This window comes from Notechis scutatus, chromosome 4 (assembly GCF_049901735.1).
Source record: "Notechis scutatus isolate UNSWTSFEM ecotype Mainland chromosome 4, rNotScu1.2, whole genome shotgun sequence".
NCBI lineage: Eukaryota > Metazoa > Chordata > Lepidosauria > Squamata > Elapidae > Notechis > Notechis scutatus.
In genome coordinates, this window is record NC_142012.1 from 804,170 (window position 1) to 824,356 (window position 20,187).

At 47.9% G+C, this 20,187-nt stretch overlaps 1 protein-coding gene across 1 annotated transcript in view; it reads left to right on the forward strand.

Annotated features, from left to right (window-relative positions):
* Positions 1 to 20,187, forward strand: part of ALMS1 (ALMS1 centrosome and basal body associated protein) — a 76,164-nt gene that overhangs the window by 16,047 nt on the left and 39,930 nt on the right. The window contains 7 exon segments of the mRNA XM_087962634.1: positions 3,554 to 3,674; positions 4,519 to 4,544; positions 4,547 to 5,813; positions 5,845 to 6,757; positions 8,902 to 9,055; positions 11,981 to 13,300; positions 15,034 to 15,164. Of these exon segments, the coding sequence (XP_087818760.1) occupies positions 3,554 to 3,674; positions 4,519 to 4,544; positions 4,547 to 5,813; positions 5,845 to 6,757; positions 8,902 to 9,055; positions 11,981 to 13,300; positions 15,034 to 15,164 (3,932 nt within the window).

Sequence of the window (20,187 nt, forward strand, 5' to 3'; positions counted from 1 at the left end):
TGTGGTTCGTTGGCAGCCTGTGCAGACGGCAGTGGAATCGGACAGTGGGGAAGAACGGGGACCACTCAGGGAGTCTGGAGAGGACTCGGACGAGGGTCCTGTATCCGATGCAGAGATGGGGCCAGGACCATCTGGGAGTGGGGTGCTGCCTTTCGGAGTCTGGCAGCAGCGAGGCAGAGGAACAAGGGGAGCCTGTTCCCAGTGCGCGTGTGCGCAGAGCTGCCAGAAGGCAAGAACAGTTAAGACAAAAGGGGCGACTCAGGAGTAAGTCTGGGAGGTGATGGCCCCTCCCCTAAGGGATAAAAATCAGGCCAAGATGATGAAATCTTTGCAGGAAGCAAAGTCATTCAATCGGTTCAGAGTCATCCTTGAAGCTCTTTGTGCTTCGGTTGGCTTTTGTTGTACTTCAGTTGGTTTCTTTTCTAGTTCGTTTGATACTTGTTTTTGGCAGCACTTCACAGAACTGAAAGGTGGGTGCTTATCTTGAGGGACTTTTTGAGATTAATTCTGGCTGGGAATGAAAACGATTCCCAGCATTGCAATAAAATAGGTTTGGCTTTTAAAGCAAGTTTGTGAATAATTACGGTTTACGAAGCCTGGGTCAGAACCCCTCCACCAGCTAATGATGCTTCACTGGACGCTGAAACGAGACAGGACATTTCTAGACTTATAGTTACTGTTTTTGTTGACCATGTTTTGGACTTGATTCTCTGCAGCCAAAGGCTGTTTCTGGGAGAGTTTTTTTCTCCAGCCAAAGGGGGCAAAGTTGGAGCTAATAAGGGGACTCCTACTGATTATGTGACTGTGTTGCCTTTGTACCACACCCCTTTGGGTCAACACAATCACATTCTCTTCTATTGGAATCTTTTCACTTTCCCAGTTTTGAGCAAATACTATTGCAGCTGCAGTTAGCACATGAATAATTAAATATGTCTTTTTTATTTTACTATAACATGGAAATTCTGATCCCAGAATTTGTGGTCATAAGTCGAGGACTTTCCCATCTGGAGTCCTGAATCTCAGTCCACCTCCGAAAACCCCGCCGTCACCGATGAGCCTTCCTGGAGGATGTTCTGTTCCTCCAGCTGCGCATGCAACATCCCTGATTTCTCATCTGGCCCAAACTTAATTAGTTTTTTTTTTTTTAAATCAGAACGTCACAGAAGAGTTTATCAAATGCTTTGCGGAGTCACTGCTTTGGCCCCCATCTCGGAAGGAAGCGACCTCATCGAAAAACTGAATTAATAATTGGGAGGCCGGCTTCGTGGTGAATTAATGGCAATGACTAATGACTGCCAGGGGCGTTTCTTCCCGGAGGCAAACCCAGCAAATGGGTAGGGGGGGGGGAGTTTTTAGGGGAAGGGGTGGCTTTGTGGTGTTTGTGGCACAGGCCAAACAGAGCACAAAGACGATTAGAATTAGAATTAGAATACAGAAAATGGAATGGAATGGAATAGAAAACATGGAATGGAAGGAAATAGAATGGAATGGAATAAAAAATAGTAAATAGAATGGAATGGAGTAGAATAGGACAGGACAGAACAGAAAAGAACGGAATAGAATATTTGGAATGGAATGTGATGGAATACAAAAAATGGAATGGAATAAAAGGGAATAGAGTGGAATGGAACAGAACCGAATCGAATATATGGAATGGAGTGGAATGGAATGGAATGGAATGGAATGAAAGGGAATAGAGTGGAGTGGAATGGATCAGAACCGAACCGAACAAAACAGAATATGGAATGGAATGGAAAGAGTGGAATGGAATGAAAGGGAATAGAGTGGAATGGAACAGAACCGAATGGAGTGGAATGGAATGAAAGGGAATAGAATGGAATGGAATGGATCAGAACTGAACCGAACAAAACAGAATATATGGAATGGAATAAAAAATGGAATGGAATGAAAGGGAATAGAGTGGAATGGAACAGAACTGAATCGAATATATGGAATGGCGTGGAATGGAATGAAAGGGAATAGAGTGGAGTGGAATGGATCAGAACCGAACCGAACAAAACAGAATATATGGAATGGAATAGAAAAAATGGAATGGAATGAAAGGGAATAGAGTAGAGTGGAATGGATCAGAACCGAACCGAACAAAACAGAATATATGGAATGGAATAGAAAAAATGGAATGGAATGAAAGGGAATAGAGTGGAATGGAACAGAACCGAATCGAATATATGGAATGGAGTGGAATGGAATGAAAGGGAATAGAGTGGAGTGGAATGGATCAGAACCGAACCGAACAAAACAGAATATATGGAATGGAATAGAAAAAATGGAATGGAATGAAAGGGAATAGAATAGAATGGAATGGATCAGACTGGAACCAAACAGAACTGAATATATGGCATGGAATAAAATAGACTAGACTAGATAAAATACTATAAAATACAGAATGGCCTGGCATAGCTTCAATGACCATTCAATCAGTAAACCAGTGTTTCAGAACCTTCGCCATTTTAAGATGTGGTGGACTTCAACTCCCAGAATTCCCCAGCCAGCCGAGTATCTTAAAGCGGCCAAGGTCCAGAAACACGGGATGAGACTGGTAGGGGGCTCGCTCGTTTGCAAGGACATCCCTGGGCTGCCAGTGGGCGACTTAGATTTCCTTCAAAATACCTCCTTTTAGGCTTCAAAGAAATGCAAGCCCGCAACAACCTGGGACATCATCAGGAATTTGGCCAATGCCGGAAAAAACTACTTCCTGGAGAGTTGGAGGAAGGAGAGACGAGAAGCGTAGGCCAAAATCTAGCTTGACATTTTGGATCCTTTAAAAAAAAATAAAAATTAGTCGTACATGCCCACAAAAATGAGGTAGGGTCCCCGGAGAATTAAAATAGATAATGCTGCAGCACCAGAACGGTTGTAAGCGATCCTATGCAAAACCCTTTTAAAAAGCATGACTAAGGGAGTTAAATTTGGATTCTATAATACACAGATATTTTAGAATTTATTTATTTATTTTTTAAAGGAAATCCTGGAAGCGATATACCACCTACGCCCCGATGCTTTGTATTTTAACTTCTTCGTCGCCGGCTTTGGCTCAGTTTATCCTTAGCTTGGAGTTACAATTTGGATTTTCAGTTGGGGATCACTTGAGGGTTTGGATGGTCCTTCCCACCTGGGCTATGTAGTAAAGACAGTCCTCCATTTAACATTCATTTAGGGACCGCTCGAACGGACACTGCCAAAAAAGCGACTTACGACCGTTTTTCACACTTAACGACCGTTGTAGCCTCCCGGTTGACTTTGTTCGCCAGCAGGTTGCCCAAGGGGATCAGGTGACCCTGCGACACTGCGACCGTCATAAATACGAGCCTGTTGCCAAGCGTTTGAATTTTGATCCCGTGACCCTGAGGATCCTGCAACGGTCGTAAATGTGAAAAACGGTCCTAAGTCCCTTTTTTCCTTCCGCGATGCTGTAGCTTCATACGGTTTACTAAAGGAACAGTTGTTAGCCAAGGAGCATCTGTTTTAAGTTGTGTTGATTAGCAAGTTGGGCCGTTTCCTTTGGTCATCCTGGTAATTGTGATCTTTGCAGAGATGGCGGATAGCCAACTTTCTCCCAACCTCCCACTGCTGACGACAAACGCCACTCAAGGCCAGACTTTCTTCAACGAGACCGTCTTTCGGGCGACAGGCTTGGATTTTGCTCCCTTGAGGTAAGGCTAAACTCCCCCCAACCTGTTTGGCTTCAGACAAAGGATGGTCTGGTTTGGTCTAACCGTTTGGCTAGGTTTAAATCCTTTCTAGATCATGGCTTACCAGCAGGAAGAGAAGATGTGTAGCTCTGGGGTCTCTGGAGCTCTCTGAGCTGGGTGGCTTTCTTGCAGGCGTTTCATGACCCAAGTAGGGAACATCATCAGTGTTAGAAGGCAGTAGGGTTTGCTCTCTGTTTGTATACAGTGGTTGCCTGTCACCACCAAGGAACTATCAAGAATACTCTCAATAATATTGACAGGACAATGTATAAATGGAGAGGAAAACCACTCCCTTCTAGCACTGATGATGTTAGTTATTTTGGTAATGAAACGTCTGGAAGAAAACCAAGCGCAGAGAGCACCAAGGACCTCCCAGCCCTCCTCCTCCTCCTCCTCCTCCTCCTCCTCCTCCTCCTCCTCCTCCTCCTCCTCCTCCTCCTCCTCCTCCTCCTCCTCCTCCTCCTCCTCCTCCTCCTCCTCCTCGTAAACCCCACTCCTTCTAGCATTGATGGTATTACCTGATTGGGTCATGAAACGTCTGCAAGAAATTCAGCAAGGTCAGAGAGCACCAAGGACCCCACAGACCTCCTCCTACCCCTCCTCCTCCTCCCCATTCCCTCTTAGCACAAAAGATGTGACCTAGTTGGGTCACAGAACATCTGCAAAGAAAACCACCAAGCTCAGAGAGCACCAAGGACCCCCCTCCACCTAAACCTTGTAGCCTGGGGGGGTCCAGAAACGATTTCCCTTTGACGTTGTTGTTGGACTGTAATACAGGCTCTTTTTTTCCTCCTTCCGTTTCCAGGGCAACTCCGGATGTTTCCACCACAGCCGCCGAGAGACCCTTGGCACATTTGCCATCGGCCAAACCGTGCAACTGGCATCCCAAGATGTTGGCCCAGAATCCTCCCAGGAGGCATCCCTCTCCCAGCATCCCCTGGCTTTCAGCCTCACGGCTCCAAACAACACCACCCTGGGCAGCTGCTTATCGCAACACTCTCTGATTTTTCCTGATTTGCCCGTACCTGCCCAGTCGGAGAATTGGCCAATGCTTCACGCTGACCTTCGTGCCAAAACCCTGGACCCCAAGGAGGAGACTTCACGGCGGCCGCTTCCACCAAACCAACCCCTGGCCACGCAGCGTCTTCCGGACGAAAGTTGGAGAGCTATGCCCAGCCAGGATTTGTTCCTTTCGGACAACAGCCTGCCAGCCCCTCCTCTCCTCCTCGACTTGCTGGACGATGAGATGGGCTTACCCAAGCACGGCGGCTTCTTATCTTCCGAAGGCTCTTCTGGTAAAAGCGGCTTGGGAAAGGATCCGGGAGAAAATGTGCTTCAACGGCTGACGGTGAACACGGATCTGTCGGAAAGCGCGCCCAAACTGATGCTAGAACCGCGCCAGTCGAAAGGCCAAACCACTCCTCCCCCCGAGTTGCCCCGGCCATTGACAGAGGCAGCAGGGAAGCCCTGGAGACGTGCCAGCGATCCGGGAGCTTTCTCGGACAACTTTTCTCCCGCCTTGGTGTCCTCCGGAGCTCATCCGTTTAGTTCGCTGGATTCTTCCGTGATTCCCGAAAGATCTCTGGCGCCGACTCACCAGCGGGCGGGCGAGAAGTTTCAAAGTGGGGCCGAAGAAGACCAACAAAAATTTACACCGGCTGTGGTCGGGAATAAACCTCATGCTTCGTCATCCTTCCAGCCAGTCCCGACAGCCGCAGATGTCAGGGAGCGGACGGACACCATGAAAGCCATCCTAACCAGCGTGAGCCAAAACGAACTCACACTCTCTGACGGGAACGTAGAGAGAGAGCCCAGAAATACGGGAATCTCTCCTTTTGACGAGGCGTCCTTCGTTGCACATCTGGCTCACCCGATTCATCATTCCACCCCCGGTTTTTGGGCAACCAGAAGCTTGAACTGCGACGCGCCCGGCACGGCATTCCCGTCCCGATCAGGATTCCAACATCCTCTTTCTTGCTTGCACGAAGAGATGTCAAAGACCTCGCATGCCAATGCGCGCAATTCTTCGACGGTGGAGCCTCGTGGAAACCCTTGCTCGTTTCCCACAAAGGAGAGTGATATGTCGCATGGTGCCCCGGGCTTACAAAATGAAAAGAAGCGACGGTTTTACCATTCTGCAGCCTCTGAAAGGCCGGATTCAGTCCATGCCTTCTCTGAATTTCATGGAGAAGGTGGGAGCGTGGCACCTGAGCTCTTCGGCTGAGAAACTGCCTGACGTGTCAGCAGTACCAGGTTTGGGTACACCTGTACCTGGCTCTAGGGGCGTCTCCCCCATGCGGAAGGCCTACAGCGCAATCGCCGATTCCTTGAACCGCATCCTGCTCAAGCAGCAGAGTCTAGCTGACCTCAAGGCTGCCTCTTTTTATGGGCCGAGCTCCATGATCGATCTTCACAGCTCTCAAAAAGAGGTTCCTCCGCCTGCCTTGCCCTTTACCCGCTCGCAGTCGGAAACCTCGGTGAGCGCCCTCAGCCGCGAGATTTCGAGGACAGACATCGGGAGCGAAACCAGACCCAATGATGCTCTTCAGCGAGCGGACGTCTGCGCCAACGTTTCAACGGACTCTCGGCTCAAGCCGACGGTCGCGGCGGAGGAAGCCGCCCTTCACCGACGTTACAAAGCTGTGCCCGTCTTTGTAACGGTCTCCAGTGACGAGGAAAGTGTTAGTACGGGGAGCCATTCGGACCCCCTAATTAGGAGCAGAAGGGTGGCCGAGCTCCTGCGAGGGGAAACCAGCTCGCTTGAGGGGAGCAAAGAAATATTGGGTGGCCCCCAAGAGAAGACGAGAGAATTGTCGGGCTGCGGGTTTCGTGCCAGTCAAACGAGGATGGATTATTTTCGAGAGCTTTCCCCGGATCATTTAAACCAAGGGACCGATTCCAGAACGGACAGCTGTACGGATTTGAGGGTGTCGTCCAGACAGTCTTCCAGATCTTCTCCGGCTTTGAACAAGTTGCAGAGCAGTTTGGAAGATGAATTGCAAGCTTCCAATTACAGCGAGCTCAATATAGATGAGAGAATACCGGTAAGGTTCATCACAGTCCTCTTTTTATTCTTCTTTTATTCTTTAAGGGGTAAGGCGGGACTAGAACTCACTGTCTCCTAGTGATTGGGCCAAAATTACCCAGCTGACTTTCATGCCTACGACTGGACTAGAACTCACTGTCTCCTAAAGTCACCCAACTGGCTTTTATGCCTAAGGCGGGACTAGAACTCACCGTCTCCTGGTGATTGGCCTAAAGTCACCCAACTGGCTTTTATGCCTAAGGCGGGACTAGAACTCACCGTCTCCTGGTGATTGGCCTAAAGTCACCCAACTGGCTTTTATGCCTAAGGCGGGACTAGAACTCACCGTCTCCTGGTGATTGGCCTAAAGTCACCCAACTGGCTTTTATGCCTAAGGCGGGACTAGAACTCACCGTCTCTTGGTGATTGGCCCAAAGTCACCCAACTGGCTTTTATGCCTAAGGCGGGACTAGAACTCACCGTCTCCTGGTGATTGGCCTAAAGTCACCCAACTGGCTTTTATGCCTAAGGTGGGACTAGAACTCACCGTCTCCTGGTGATTGGCCTAAAGTCACCCAACTGGCTTTTATGCCTAAGGCGGGACTAGAACTCACCGTCTCCTGGTGATTGGCCTAAAGTCACCCAACTGGCTTTTATGCCTAAGGCGGGACTAGAACTCACCGTCTCCTGGTGATTGGCCTAAAGTCACCCAACTGGCTTTTATGCCTAAGGCGGGACTAGAACTCACCGTCTCCTGGTGATTGGTCCAAAGTCACCCAGCCAGCTTTCATGCCTAAGGCGGGACTAGAACTCACAGTCACATGGTGATTGGCCCAAAGTCACCCAATCTTCTTTCATGCCTAAGAAGAGTGTAGAACTCACCATCTCTTGGTGATTGGCCCAAAGTCCCCCAGCCAGCTGTCAGTACCGTTGTAACATCGAACAGTCACTAAATGAAGTAAGTTGAGGAATACCTGTGTCTGTGGGCCACCAGAGGCCTCCTTAGGTATGACTGTCTAAAGACAGAGAGCCCTCAGAAATAAAATCCCCATAGAGTACACCACTTCACTTAGTGACCATTCGAACTTACAACAGCCCTGAAAAGGGGACTTACGACTAGTCTTCACACTTAACGACCATTGCATATTTCCCCCCCCCCCCCCGGGTCATGTGATCCAAATTCAGACGCATAACAACTGATTCCTATTTATGACGGTCACAGCATCCCGGGGTCACATGATCCCCTTTTTGCGACCTTCTGACAAGCAAAGTCAAGGTTGAAGCCGGATTCCCTTAATGACCCTGTTATTCATTTAACAACAGCAGGGATTCCCTGAACAGCTTTGGCAAGTAAGGTCGTAAAAATGGGCCCAAGCTCACTTAGCAACTGTCTTGCTTAGTGTTGTGGTTCGCCGGCAGCAAGTGTGGAGGGCTGAGGAGAGCGAGGACTCAGATGAGGGGCCAGGACCATCAGGGAGTGGAGTACTGCCTTCAGAGATTGTGGGGGCTGGCAGCAGTGATGAGGAAATTCCCGAGGAGCCTGTGCCAAGTGCGCATGAGCTCATAGGAAAGAGCAGCTGCAGCAGCACGGGCGATTCGGGAGTAAGGCTGCAAGGTGATGGCCCCTCCTTCAAGAAGTTAAAAGCCAGCTGTGAATCAGACGTTCTTCGCAGGAAGCAAAGACGTTTTGAAACTCAGCCTCGTGGACATTACAGTATCTTAATTTGGTATTTGAAGACTCTTGTGTTGTGAAATATTTCTCATCTGTGATTCTTGGCAGCCTCGCAAACTTTTGGCAGGGTTTGTGCTTATCAAAGTTAATTAGTTTGCAGCAGCCTTTTAACCGGCGATTCGTAAGACTCATTAAAAGGTTTCTGTTCCCTTTGATGATTGCTTGTCTTACTAGAAAAGGGTTTGGGTCAGAACACTTAGCGACAGGAATTTTAGACTCAACTTATGTCCGTAAGTCGAGGACTACAGGCATTCAAAGTCCTCTTTCAACGTCACTTGCTGTTTTTTCCTCCCATGTGCCTCTTTTGTCCTCCCTTGTGAAATGATGGTGTTTGGGGGTGTCAGATGTTGAACTGAATGTCGCCCAAGGCCAAACCCGTCTTGTTAGCTTGCTTCTTCGGCACCTTCACGGCCTCCCTGTCTCCCACCCAGGTGTACCTCCACAACCTGGGCATTGATCAGTCGCCTTCTTCGATTCTGACTCCGTTCGTGCCTCGGGGACCCATACGAGAAATTGAATTCTCTCCGACGGATCTCCGGACGTTGAAAGCATCGTCGGATTTATTCTGCCTGCACCTCTCGGAAGGTACGCTGGGGAAACTTGTCTTGGGCTTCACCGGAGGGGATTAGGTTGATCTGGCAGGTGGGTTGAGTTGGGCAGGAAAAAAAATGGAAGAATGAATGAATATTGTTTCCATCTTTGTGCATATAAGATATGACCTTTATAGTCACTTTTTCTGTACACACATTAAAAATGAAATTCTGATGCCTGCTCTCAAAAGAATGTCTCTCTCTGTGTGTGTATACACATACACACACACCCATACATACACCCATACAGATGCTATATGGAATAGACTAGACCTAGACCTGGGAATGGGAATAGGAATGGGAATGGAATGGGAATGGAACGGAACAGAACAGAACAGAACAGAACAGAACAGAATATAATAAAATAAAATAGAATAGAATTCTTTATTGGCCAAGTGTGGTTGGACACACAAGGAATTTGTCTTTGGTGCAAATGCTCTCAGTGTCCATAAAATAAAAGATACATTCATAAAGAGTCAATAATCATCAGGTACAACACTTAATAATATATATTACATACATACATACATACATACATACATACATACATACATACATACATACATACATACATACAAAATAGAAATACCTCTCACGCATCATCACAAAACCTCCAGAACCGCAAAGCCTGCAAACTTGAAATTTGGCACCTATGTTCCTCTTGGCTTCTAGGTGCTCACTAAGAAAGGATTTTTCCAAAGGATCCTCAGAGCATTTAGAGCATTTCCTATATTATTATTATTATTAACACGCTCTGATGCTAAGGAGTTCTACTCCCCCTCCCCACCTGAAAAGAAATCCCTTCCAAAGGCAAAACACAAGCAGAGGAGTTTCAGTTTTAGTTTCACAGCAGCACCAAGCAGCTTTAGGACAGAACAGTTGAGCTAAGCCACGCCCAGGCTCCTTGCTGTCTCCTTGCTCACACAGCAAATACTGTTTCAGTTTCCAAACAGCCCTCAACTCACACACTGACAGGACGCTAGCCAGATGAATACCGATGGATGCTGGTAGGCAGAGGCGGAATTTTTTTTCTCCTTATTTTCCTCCCCCAAAACTAAACCCGATCACATAGTTTCGTAGTGAAGCATAGGTATCAATCTTTGTGCGTGTGTGCATGTGCGTGTCTATGTATACATACACACACATACACACATGTACACATACATACACATACACACATACACACATATTAATCACAGTCCATTTTGAATATCTAACAGAAAAAAAAGCCTTGAGAGTTAATAAGGTTGATACTATATTCTACATATTATATACTGTGTTCTGTGTGCTATATATTATATACTATATATGCTATATCCTGTATAGTATACCATATACCAAGTTTCTCACTGCTGTTTACATATAACAGGTGGTCCTCGACTTACAACCGCAGTTGAGCCCAAAATTTCTGTCGCTAGTCAAGATAGTTGCTAAGTGAGCTTTGCCCCATTTTACGACCGTTCTTCTCTGTTGCCAAGTGGATCACTGCAATTATCAAATCAATAACCCTGTTCTCAAGTGAATCTGGCTCCCCCAGGTGACTTTCCTTATTAGAAGGTCGCAAAAGGGGATCACGCGACACACACCCCCCACCCCCGGGGACGCTGCGCCTGTCGTAAATACGAGTCAGTCGTGCAACAGTCTGAAATTTGACCTCCTGACCACAAGGAGGCCACAGCAGTCGTAAGCGTGAAATACGTTCCCAGGTCACTTTTTCCAGTGCCGTTGTAACTTTGAACGGCCATTAAATGAATGGTTGTAAGTCAAGGACTCCCTGTGATAGCCGTTGATGTTCACATGTTGATGGTTATCCGACACATCTGGAGCGATTTTGTCTCTTTCGAAGAACTGTCGGCAACCGACTGTGCTTGTTTTGTTGTCTGACAACCACTTTTGAGGGGAATCGACCTCTGGTGGGATTCAAATTTTTTTATTACCTGTTCTGTGGGGATGGCTTGGTGGGCGTGGCTTGGTGGGCGTGGCAGGGGAAGGTTACTGCAAAATCCCCCTTCCCTCCCCACTCGACTAGCCTGCTTTCCAGCTCCATTCTCCTGGGCAGGGCAACCAAAGGAGACCCAGACGATCAGCTGGGAGGCAGAGAAGAGATGGGGTTGGCAGGGCCAGTCAGAGGTGGTACTTGCCGGTTCTCCAAACTACTCAAGATTTCCGCTACCGGTTCTCCAGAACCGGTCCAAACCTGCTGAATATACCACCTCTGGACATCACCCTTTGAGGACCTTGTGCCAAAGGTGATCTGCACAAACCCAGGTTCAATCGAGGTTAAAGAGAACCTGCAGATGTCCGAGAAGACTCTCCAATCCTTCAGGTCCGAGTTGACCCAAAGATGTTTTTTTCCCAAAGGAAACTAGACCTTCTTGGGGGGGTTGTTCCTTGAAGACCTTTTGCTTCTCATCCAAGAAGCTTCTTCAGGTCGAACTGGAGAAGAACGGAAGAAGCTTCTCGGATGAGAAGCAACACGTTTTCAGAAAAATAAAGCAAGAAAGTCCGGTTGCCTTTTGGAAAAAGCACCACTGGGACAGAACCAGGATAGCCTTATGTGCAAATTTGGGGGTGCCCAGGCCGGGCTCAAGAAGCTCACCATAACTCCAGAGCGGTGGTGGGATACAAATTTTTTTTACTACCGGTTCTGTGGGGTGGCCATGGCAGGGGAAGGTTACAGCAAAATCCCCCTTCCTTCCCCTCCCCACTAACCTGCTTTCCAGCTCCCTTCTCCTGTGCAGGGCAACCAAAGGAGACCCAGCCGATCAGCTGGGACTCAATGGGAGACAGGCAAGAGATGGGGTTGGCGGGGCCAGTCAGAGGTGGGATTGGCCAGTTCTCCCAAATACTCCAAATAATACTACCTCTGGAATCGACCCTAATCAGACAACCTGACATCCCTTTAATTTTCTTTCCAAAGACTCGCACTCTCCGAAAGACGCTACGCAGTTGACCTTCGACTCTTCGCTGCTGGGTGGGCCCTCTCTGGCAGGATCGACCGTTGTCTCTGACTCGTCACAACCCGCCAAGCCTTCTCCGCAACACACCAGTGATCTCCAGCCGAGCGGCTCTCCCTGGAAACCTCGTGCTGTCACACCCCCGCGCACCACCTCTGTTCCCGAGTCCCTGCCTGCTCCCGTTTCAACCGAAGAGACTCAAGTCATCCCAGGATCTCCCTCCAGCTTGGAAAGATCCACAACACGTCTGGCGTCGCCAGAGGACAATTTAGACCCGACCAAACTCGGCGCGAGTCGAGTAAAATCCGGGTCTTCGTCTCAGGACCGTGATGAGAAGCCTGCAAGCGAAGGAATCCGATCTTCGGGCACAATTCCTGGTGGAGAGAGAGACGATTCCTTCACAAGGTCAAACATCCCAGAAGAGAGCCAGAAGCTTCCAGCGGAGGTTGACTCCAGACCTTCCAGTACAAAATTCAGATCTCGTTTATCCCTCTCTTCTTCTTCCGGTTCGCTAAAACCAATCGACCGCGACGATTTATCCGGAGATCCTGGATCGATCCAGAGAAGCACGCTAGGCATTCAAAGAGGCTGGTCATGGGATGAGGGCATGGACAAGCAGGAGATAACCGGTAGCTTAAAATGGGAAGATCTGCAGAGGGTGGACTTCTTCGCCGAGGAGCCAGCGGTATCTCAAGAGCTCAAGCCGGGATCCCAGAGAGCGAACGAAGACCGCGGGAGGATGCAACCCATTGCGCGATCCGATCCCGAAGGTTGCCCCAGGACGGCTGTGAATTGGAATCTCCCCATTCCAACAGGCAGGTCTACAGATAGTCAAGCAAGCCCTTCTTCTCCAACCCTCCAAGGGATCCAGTCCGTTTCCAATACGGACGACGTGTCTAAACTCTTGAGAGGCTTCCCGCGAGTCGAGCAGAAAGCAAACGGAAGTCATCCGAAAGAGATGGGCGGCTCGCAGGAAAGCGCCGACAGTAGCAGCGTGGACTCTCTGGGCCTCAGAGTGAAGACACTCCTCCAGTATGGACATCCTGCGATGCACAGAACGCCTCGGATGGAGGAGCGCGATGGGTCCAGTGCGAAAGAGCCCTCTGTTTCGGGCACCGGCTCAGCGTTCAGCAGAGGGGGCGTCGGTGCCCAAGGAAGCAATAACGGGAGCAGTATGGACTCGTTGGCGATACGGGTCCAAACCCTCCTGGAAGAGGAGCAGCCTGTGCTGCATGCAACTCAGATACTCCGGAGCGTCGAGGAAGAAGAAGAAAAAGCCCGCGGTAAGGATGCTCCACGTTGTGTGATTTATTGATCACCTTTATCTGCCACATTTTATTTATTTTATACATTTGTAAGCCACCTTTATTACTTTTTACACATATCTCAAGGTGGTGAACATATCCAACACACCTTCCTCCTGCTATTTTCCCCACAACAACAACCCTGTGAGGGGGGCTGGTCTCAGAGAGAGAGACAGAGAGACACAGAGAGAGACAGACACAAAGAAAGAGAGAGAGGGAGGGAGAGGGAGAGATTTTGTTGTCACCCAGTTGGTTTGCATGCCTGGGTTGGGACTAGAACCCACCATCTCCTGGTGATTGGCCCAAAGTCACACGCAGCCAGCTTTCATGCCTAAGGCAGGACTAGAACTCACCGTCTCCTGGTGATTGGCCCAAAGTCACCCAGCCAGCTTTCATGCTTAAGGCAGGACTAGAACTCACCGTCTCCTGGTGATTGGCCCAAAGTCACCCAGCCATCTTTCATGCTTAAGGCAGGACTAGAACTCACCATCTCCTGGTGATTGGCCCAAAGTCACCCAGCCAGCTTTCATGCCTAAGGCAGGACTAGAACTCACCGTCTCCTGGTGATTGGCCCAAAGTCACCCAGCCAGCTTTCATGCCTAAGGCAGGACTAGAACTCACCGTCTCCTGGTGATTGGCCCAAAGTCACCCAGCCACCTTTCATGCTTAAGGCGGAACTAGAACTCACCATCTCCTGGCGATTGGGCCAGAGAGTCACCCAAGACAGACTCACCATCTCCTGGCGATTTTGTTCCTGAGGCAGACTAGAATTTTGTGCAGAGCCTTAGTATCCCTTGTTTAATTGGGTCCAACCCGACCATGCCAGATTATTTTTTCTTTTCAATTGTACTTGGAAACGAAGGAGAGGCAAAGGATTTCCGGAGCTTCGGTGGAAAGACTCGTTTGCTGTTAAGGACAATTATGTCCCACGAGAGTTGCTACGTCAGAGGGTTGTATAATTGATATTTTCAGTAATTAGTAATCCGTTTACAAAACACAACTGATTTCCTGAGAGCAAACCTGCTACCGTTGCTCCCTCTGCCTCTCCGTCTCTTCCTTTCCCTTCCTCCCTTTCTCTCCTTTTCTCCCTTTCTCTCCCTCGCTCTCTTTCCGTCTCCTTCCCTCTTCCCTTGCTCCCTCTGCCTCTCCGTCTCTTCCTTTCCCTTCCTCCCTCTCTCTCCTTTTCTCTCCTCCCTTTCTCTCCCTCGCTCTCTTTCCGTCTCCTTCCCTCTTCCTTTGCTCCCTCTGCCTTTCCGTCTCTTCCTTTCCCTTCCTCCTCTCTCTCTCCTTTTCTCTCCTCCCTTTTTCTCCTCGCTCTCTTTCCGTCTCCTTCCCTCTTCCCTTGCTCCCTCTGCCTCTCCGTCTCTTCCTTTCCCTTCCTCCCTTTCTCTCCTTTTTCTCTCTCCTCCTTTCTCTCCCCTCGCTCTCTTTCCGTCTCCTTCCCTCTTCCCTTGCTCCCTCTGCCTCTCCGTCTCTTCCTTTCCCTTCCTCCCTTTCTCTCCTTTTCTCTCCTCCCTTTCTCTCCCTCGCTCTCTTTCCGTCTCCTTCCCTCTTCCCTTGCTCCCTCTGCCTCTCCGTCTCTTCCTTTCCCTTCTTTCTCTCTCTCTCTCTCTCTCTCTCTCTCCTTTTCTCTCTCCTTCTGCCTCTTTCCCTCTCTGCCTCACTCTCTCTTTCCCTTTCTCTCTCTCCTTGTGCCTCTCTCCCTCTCACAGCCTGGGTGAAACTAAAACTGGCTACGGAGCCTCAATACTTCATTCCTGAACTGACCGAAGAAGACAGGCAGATGTTAGAACGGATGAAGCGAGAGCAGCTTTCAACTTCTGGAGAAACTGAACATCTGGAGGTAAAACTCCAAACTTGAGGGGGGAGGACGACAATTACAAAAGCCTTGAGACCTGGACTAATCAATACGTTTTTGCCTGCAGGAAACTTTTCTCATCAGCCATTTTCTAAGTAATAAAAGGGGGCGAGGAAGTTTACACTAATGTCTTCCCAATAACGAGACTCTTAGTGAGATGAAATTCCCATCTGATAAACTCTTGTGAAGTTCTGCTTAAAGAAACGGTACCATTCATAGCATCTCTTCTGATGTGGGTCTTGTCTGTTTCCAGCCTGAGCTCAGGACGGCTGCGACGCTTGGGCTGGCCCAGGGGTGAGCTTCCTGGTGTGTGGTTTTCTGGCGTGTTTCGAAGCAGGCACATGAATGCTCCCTTTCTTCTCTTCTTCTTCTTCTTCTTCTTCTTCTTCTTCTTCTTCTTCTTCTTCTTCTTCTTCTTCTTCTTCTTCTTCTTCTTCTTCTTCTTCTTCTTCTTCTTCCTTCTCCTTCTCCTTCTCCTTCCTCCTTCTCCTTCTCCTTCTCCTCCTCCTTCTCCTTCTCCTTCTCCTTCTCCTTCTCCTTCCTTCCTTCCTTCCTTCCCTTCCCTTCCTTCTTCTTCTTCTTCTTCTTCCTCCTCCTCCTCCTCCTCCTCCTCCTCCTCCTCTCCTCCTCCTCCTCCTCCTCCTCCTCCTCCTCCTCTTCCTCTTCTTCTTCTTCTTCTTCTTCTTCTTCTTCTTCTTCTTCTTCTCCTTCTCCTTCTCCTTCTCCTTCTCCTTCTCCTTCTCCTTCTCCTCCTTCTTCTCCTTCCTCCTTCCTCCTTCCTCTTTTTAATTGATAGCAGAAATTCCCTGTCATAGGAGGTGGATCTATCCAGCATGGGAACCTCTTCATGCTTCTGAAGAAGAGCTTTCTTGCTCTTTGACTGACGGCTGCCCAATCTGTGTTTGATCGATGTGGTTCTCGCTTTTCTTTGAGAAAGTGGCCAGATGTTGCCTACCCCTTGGGCAGCTCCACACAAAGCAAGTGGAGGCAACATTGATTGCTTTGTATCCTTCCTTCCTCCCTCCCTCCTCCCTCCCTCCCTCCCCTCCCTTCCTTCCTTCCTTCCTTCCTTCCTTCCTTCTTCCTTCCTCCCTCCCTCCCCTCCCTCCCTCCCTTCCTTTCTCCCTCCCTGCCTCCTTCCCACTCCTCCCTCCCTCACCTTCCTTTCTCATTTCCTCCCTTCCTCTTTTCCCCCCCCTCCCTCCCTTCCTGAAAGGCTAACAGGTTCATATTAAAGCTGAATATTAAAATTCAGAAAAATGAAGATTGGTTTTTTTTTTTTTAATATCTAGTTTTCTGCTGGATGCCTGTTTCTCTGGTCTCCGTTCACCTCTGATCTTGTCACAGCTATTTTCTGTTATTAAGAAGAAAGTCTAAGGAAAGGAATAACTCCCACGGGGTGACAGTGGGCTCCTGAGTTCTTTAGATGGGCCTTTCAGAAAGGAAATGAAATCCCAGACATGCCAGTGTTGCTGGAAGCTTTCTGATTTAGATCAGAATTTTCCTACCTCTGTAAAATTAGCAGGTACAGATCTGTTTCTCCAAAGAAATGTAATAATCGGTTGTTGATTTGCAGATATTCAAAGCTATTTGCATGGAGCCCTTTCCTTTCCTTGACTTGAAAGAAAAAGAAACCTCACCTGAGATTCTGACCCTTATTTTGATTTCTGGTTTAATAGGCGCAAGTCGGAGGCTAGAATTGTTTTTATCACTTCCCGCCCTTGCAAAGATTCAGTAAAAGATTATTTGGTAACAACCAGTCCTGATACCGTCTTGGATATGTCACATCCACCGGGGGGAAAAAAAGCTTGCAAAAGAAATGTCACCTCTTCCTTTCTCCCCCAAATTACATTGGAAGATTCTTTTTCATAAGAGGACTGCACCTTTTCTATTATTATTTTAGATGGGTAGGTAGGTAGATAAATGGATGTATGGGTGGATAGACAGGTAGGAAGGAAGGTGGGTAGGTAGGTAGGATAGATACTGAGAGATATTGAGATAGATATCAAGATTGATGGATGGACAGGTAGGAAGATTAGGTAGCAGTAGTGGGCTTCAAATTTTTTTACTACTGGTCCTGTGGGCGTGGCTTGGTGGGTGTGGCAGGGGGAAGGATACTGCAACATTTCCATTCCCTCCCCATCCCACTAACCTGCTTTCCAGCTCCAGTCTCCTGTGCAGGGCAACCAAAGAAGACCCAGCCGATCAGCTGGGACTCAATAGGAGGCAGAGAAGAGATGGGGTTGGCGGGGTCAGTCAGAGGTGGGATTGGCTGTTTCTCCAGAACTACTCTAAATTTCCACTGCCGGTTCTCCAGAACTGGTCAGAACCTGCTGAATACCACCTTAGGTAGGTAGGTAGTTAGGTAGATAGATAAGATAGATAGGTAGATAGATAGATAGATAGATAGATAGATAGATAGATAGATAGATAGATAGATAGATAGATAGATAGATAGATAGATAGATAAGATAGATAGATAAGATAGATAGATAGATAGATAGATAATTGAGATAGATATAAAGATGGATGGATGGACAGACAGGAAGATTAGATAGGTAGGTGGATGGATGGATGGATAATTAGAGAGAGCTTGATATAGATATTATAGATATCAAGATGGATGGATGAAAAGGATGGATAGATGGATGAAAAGGATGGATGGACGGATGAAAAGGATGGATGGATGGATGAAAAGGATGGATGGATGGATGAAAAGGATGGATGGATGGATGAAAAGGATGGATGGATGGATGAAAAGGATGGATGGACGGATGAAAAGGATGGATGGACGGATGAAAAGGATGGATGGATGGATGAAAAGGATGGATGGATGGATGAAAAGGATGGATGGATGGATGAAAAGGATGGATGGACGGATGAAAAGGATGGATGGACGGATGAAAAGGATGGATGGACGGATGAAAAGGATGGATGGATGGACATACAGGAAGATTAGGTAAGTAGGTAGGTGGATGGATGGATAATTAGAGAGAGATTGATATTGATAGCTATCAAGATGGGTGGATGGATGAAAAGGATGGATGGGTGGATGAAAAGGATGGATGGATGGACAGATAGATGAATAAGCAGACAGGCAGGCAGGCAGACAGATTGTTTTTGAAGGGCTGCAGAGAGAAATTGGGTGCCTGGGCCTTCCCAAACTCACTTCCTGCTGAGAAAAATGTCAAACCCAATCGAAAGAATTAATAACAACACCTCAACATCTTTATTTATCATCAGCTTTGGCAGGTGAATGAAATCTGTTTTCTATGCATGACTCACCACCAGCACCGCTCTCCTGGCACGTAAGGTGTAAAGAAATGATTTCAGTTGTGCAGCCCTCGCCTTGTGTTGTCTCCCGGGAAACCTGCCAAGCCCAATTGCCTTCCAGTCTTCAGTTCACATAATCGTTCTATTTTGTAGCGTCCTTTGTGACTGCTTTTTTGTTTTCCCTTCGCTTCTTATTGATTTGTTTTTGTTTTTATCTTTACGCATTCGATGTGTGTTAATCGCTTGGCGGTTATACTATTCTTTTTGGAAAGCAAGCAACCGTTGGAAACCTTTGGTTTATTTTTTTTTAGAATATGGCACATAACTGGTGAGAATTAAAACAACTACCTAGCCACACCGGTTTTACGCAGCTCTTCACCATCTTTACAGTTTATTTTTTTTGTTTCTTCCTTTTTGATTTGGCGGCCTGATGGCATCTCTTCACAATTCCGTCCCCAGAAAGAAAGCTGAATTGACCACCAATCCCCAGAGGATAAATATCTACTTCTACAAGTCCTTAGGATTCCTGGAGAGGATTTAAATGGGGATACTTTCTGTCATCATCAATATTTATTTAATTTGTATCTCGCCTTTATTATTTTTACAAAAAACTCAAGGTGGCAAATATCCAGCACACCTTGTTCCTTTCATGTCTAAGGCAGGATTAGAACTCACCGTCTCCTGGTGATTGGCCCAAAGTCACCCAGTTGGCTTTCATGTCTAAGGCGGGACTAGAACTCACCGTCTCCTGGTGATTGGCCCAAAGTCACCCAGCTGGCTTTCATGTCTAAGGCGGGATTAGAACTCACCTTCTCCTGGTGATTGGCCCAAAGTCACCCAGCTGGCTTTCATGTCTAAGGCGGGATTAGAACTCACCGTCTCCTGGTGATTGGCCCAAAGTCACCCAGTTGGCTTTCATGTCTAAGGCGGGACTAGAACTCACCATCTCCTGGTGATTGGCCCAAAGTCACCCAGTTGGCCTCCATGCCTAAGGCGGGACTAGAACTCACCTTCTCCTGGTGATTGGCCCAAAGTCACCCAGCTGGCTTTCATGTCTAAGGCGGGACTAGAACTCCCCATCTCCTAGTGATTGGCCCAAAGTCACCCAGTTGGCTTTCAGGCCTAAAATGGGATTAGAACTCACCGTCTTCTGGTGATCAGCCCAGAGTATTCAGAGTTTTGCAGCGTTAATTCAGCGCCAGAAAAATAAACACAGATGGCTGATGCTTCATTTAGCATCTTTATAAACATAATAAGTAGATTTTGCAAACCAGTTGTAGATTCCTCCAACACGGAGCAAACTCAAACGAAAGCCGGTTGCAAGTAACTTCAGCAGACGTGTTACAAGTGCAGAGCAGAACAGCAACCCAGCTTCAGCTCAAGAAACAGACCTCAGTTTCCCTTTAGTTCAGCAGGCAAGCAGAGGAGAGAAGCAGTTTCATTTTCAAGAGACGGACTCTGTGTTAAACTCTAACATAGCTGCAAAGTTGCAGAGCTTAACATAGCTGCCACGCCTAGGCTACTTCTAGTTTCAGTTTCCAAGAACAGTCCTCATTGGCTGACTTAGTTGCTATGCCTATTCATTGGCTGACTTAGTTGCTATGCCTTTTCATTGGCTGACCTTGTTACCAAGCTCTATGCCAGTTCATGAATATACTCTGACAGAGTTACCCGCTTTCTAGCCTGGTGCCTTTACCACTAGACCAAAGTCGCTCATAACATCCCCAAAAATCTC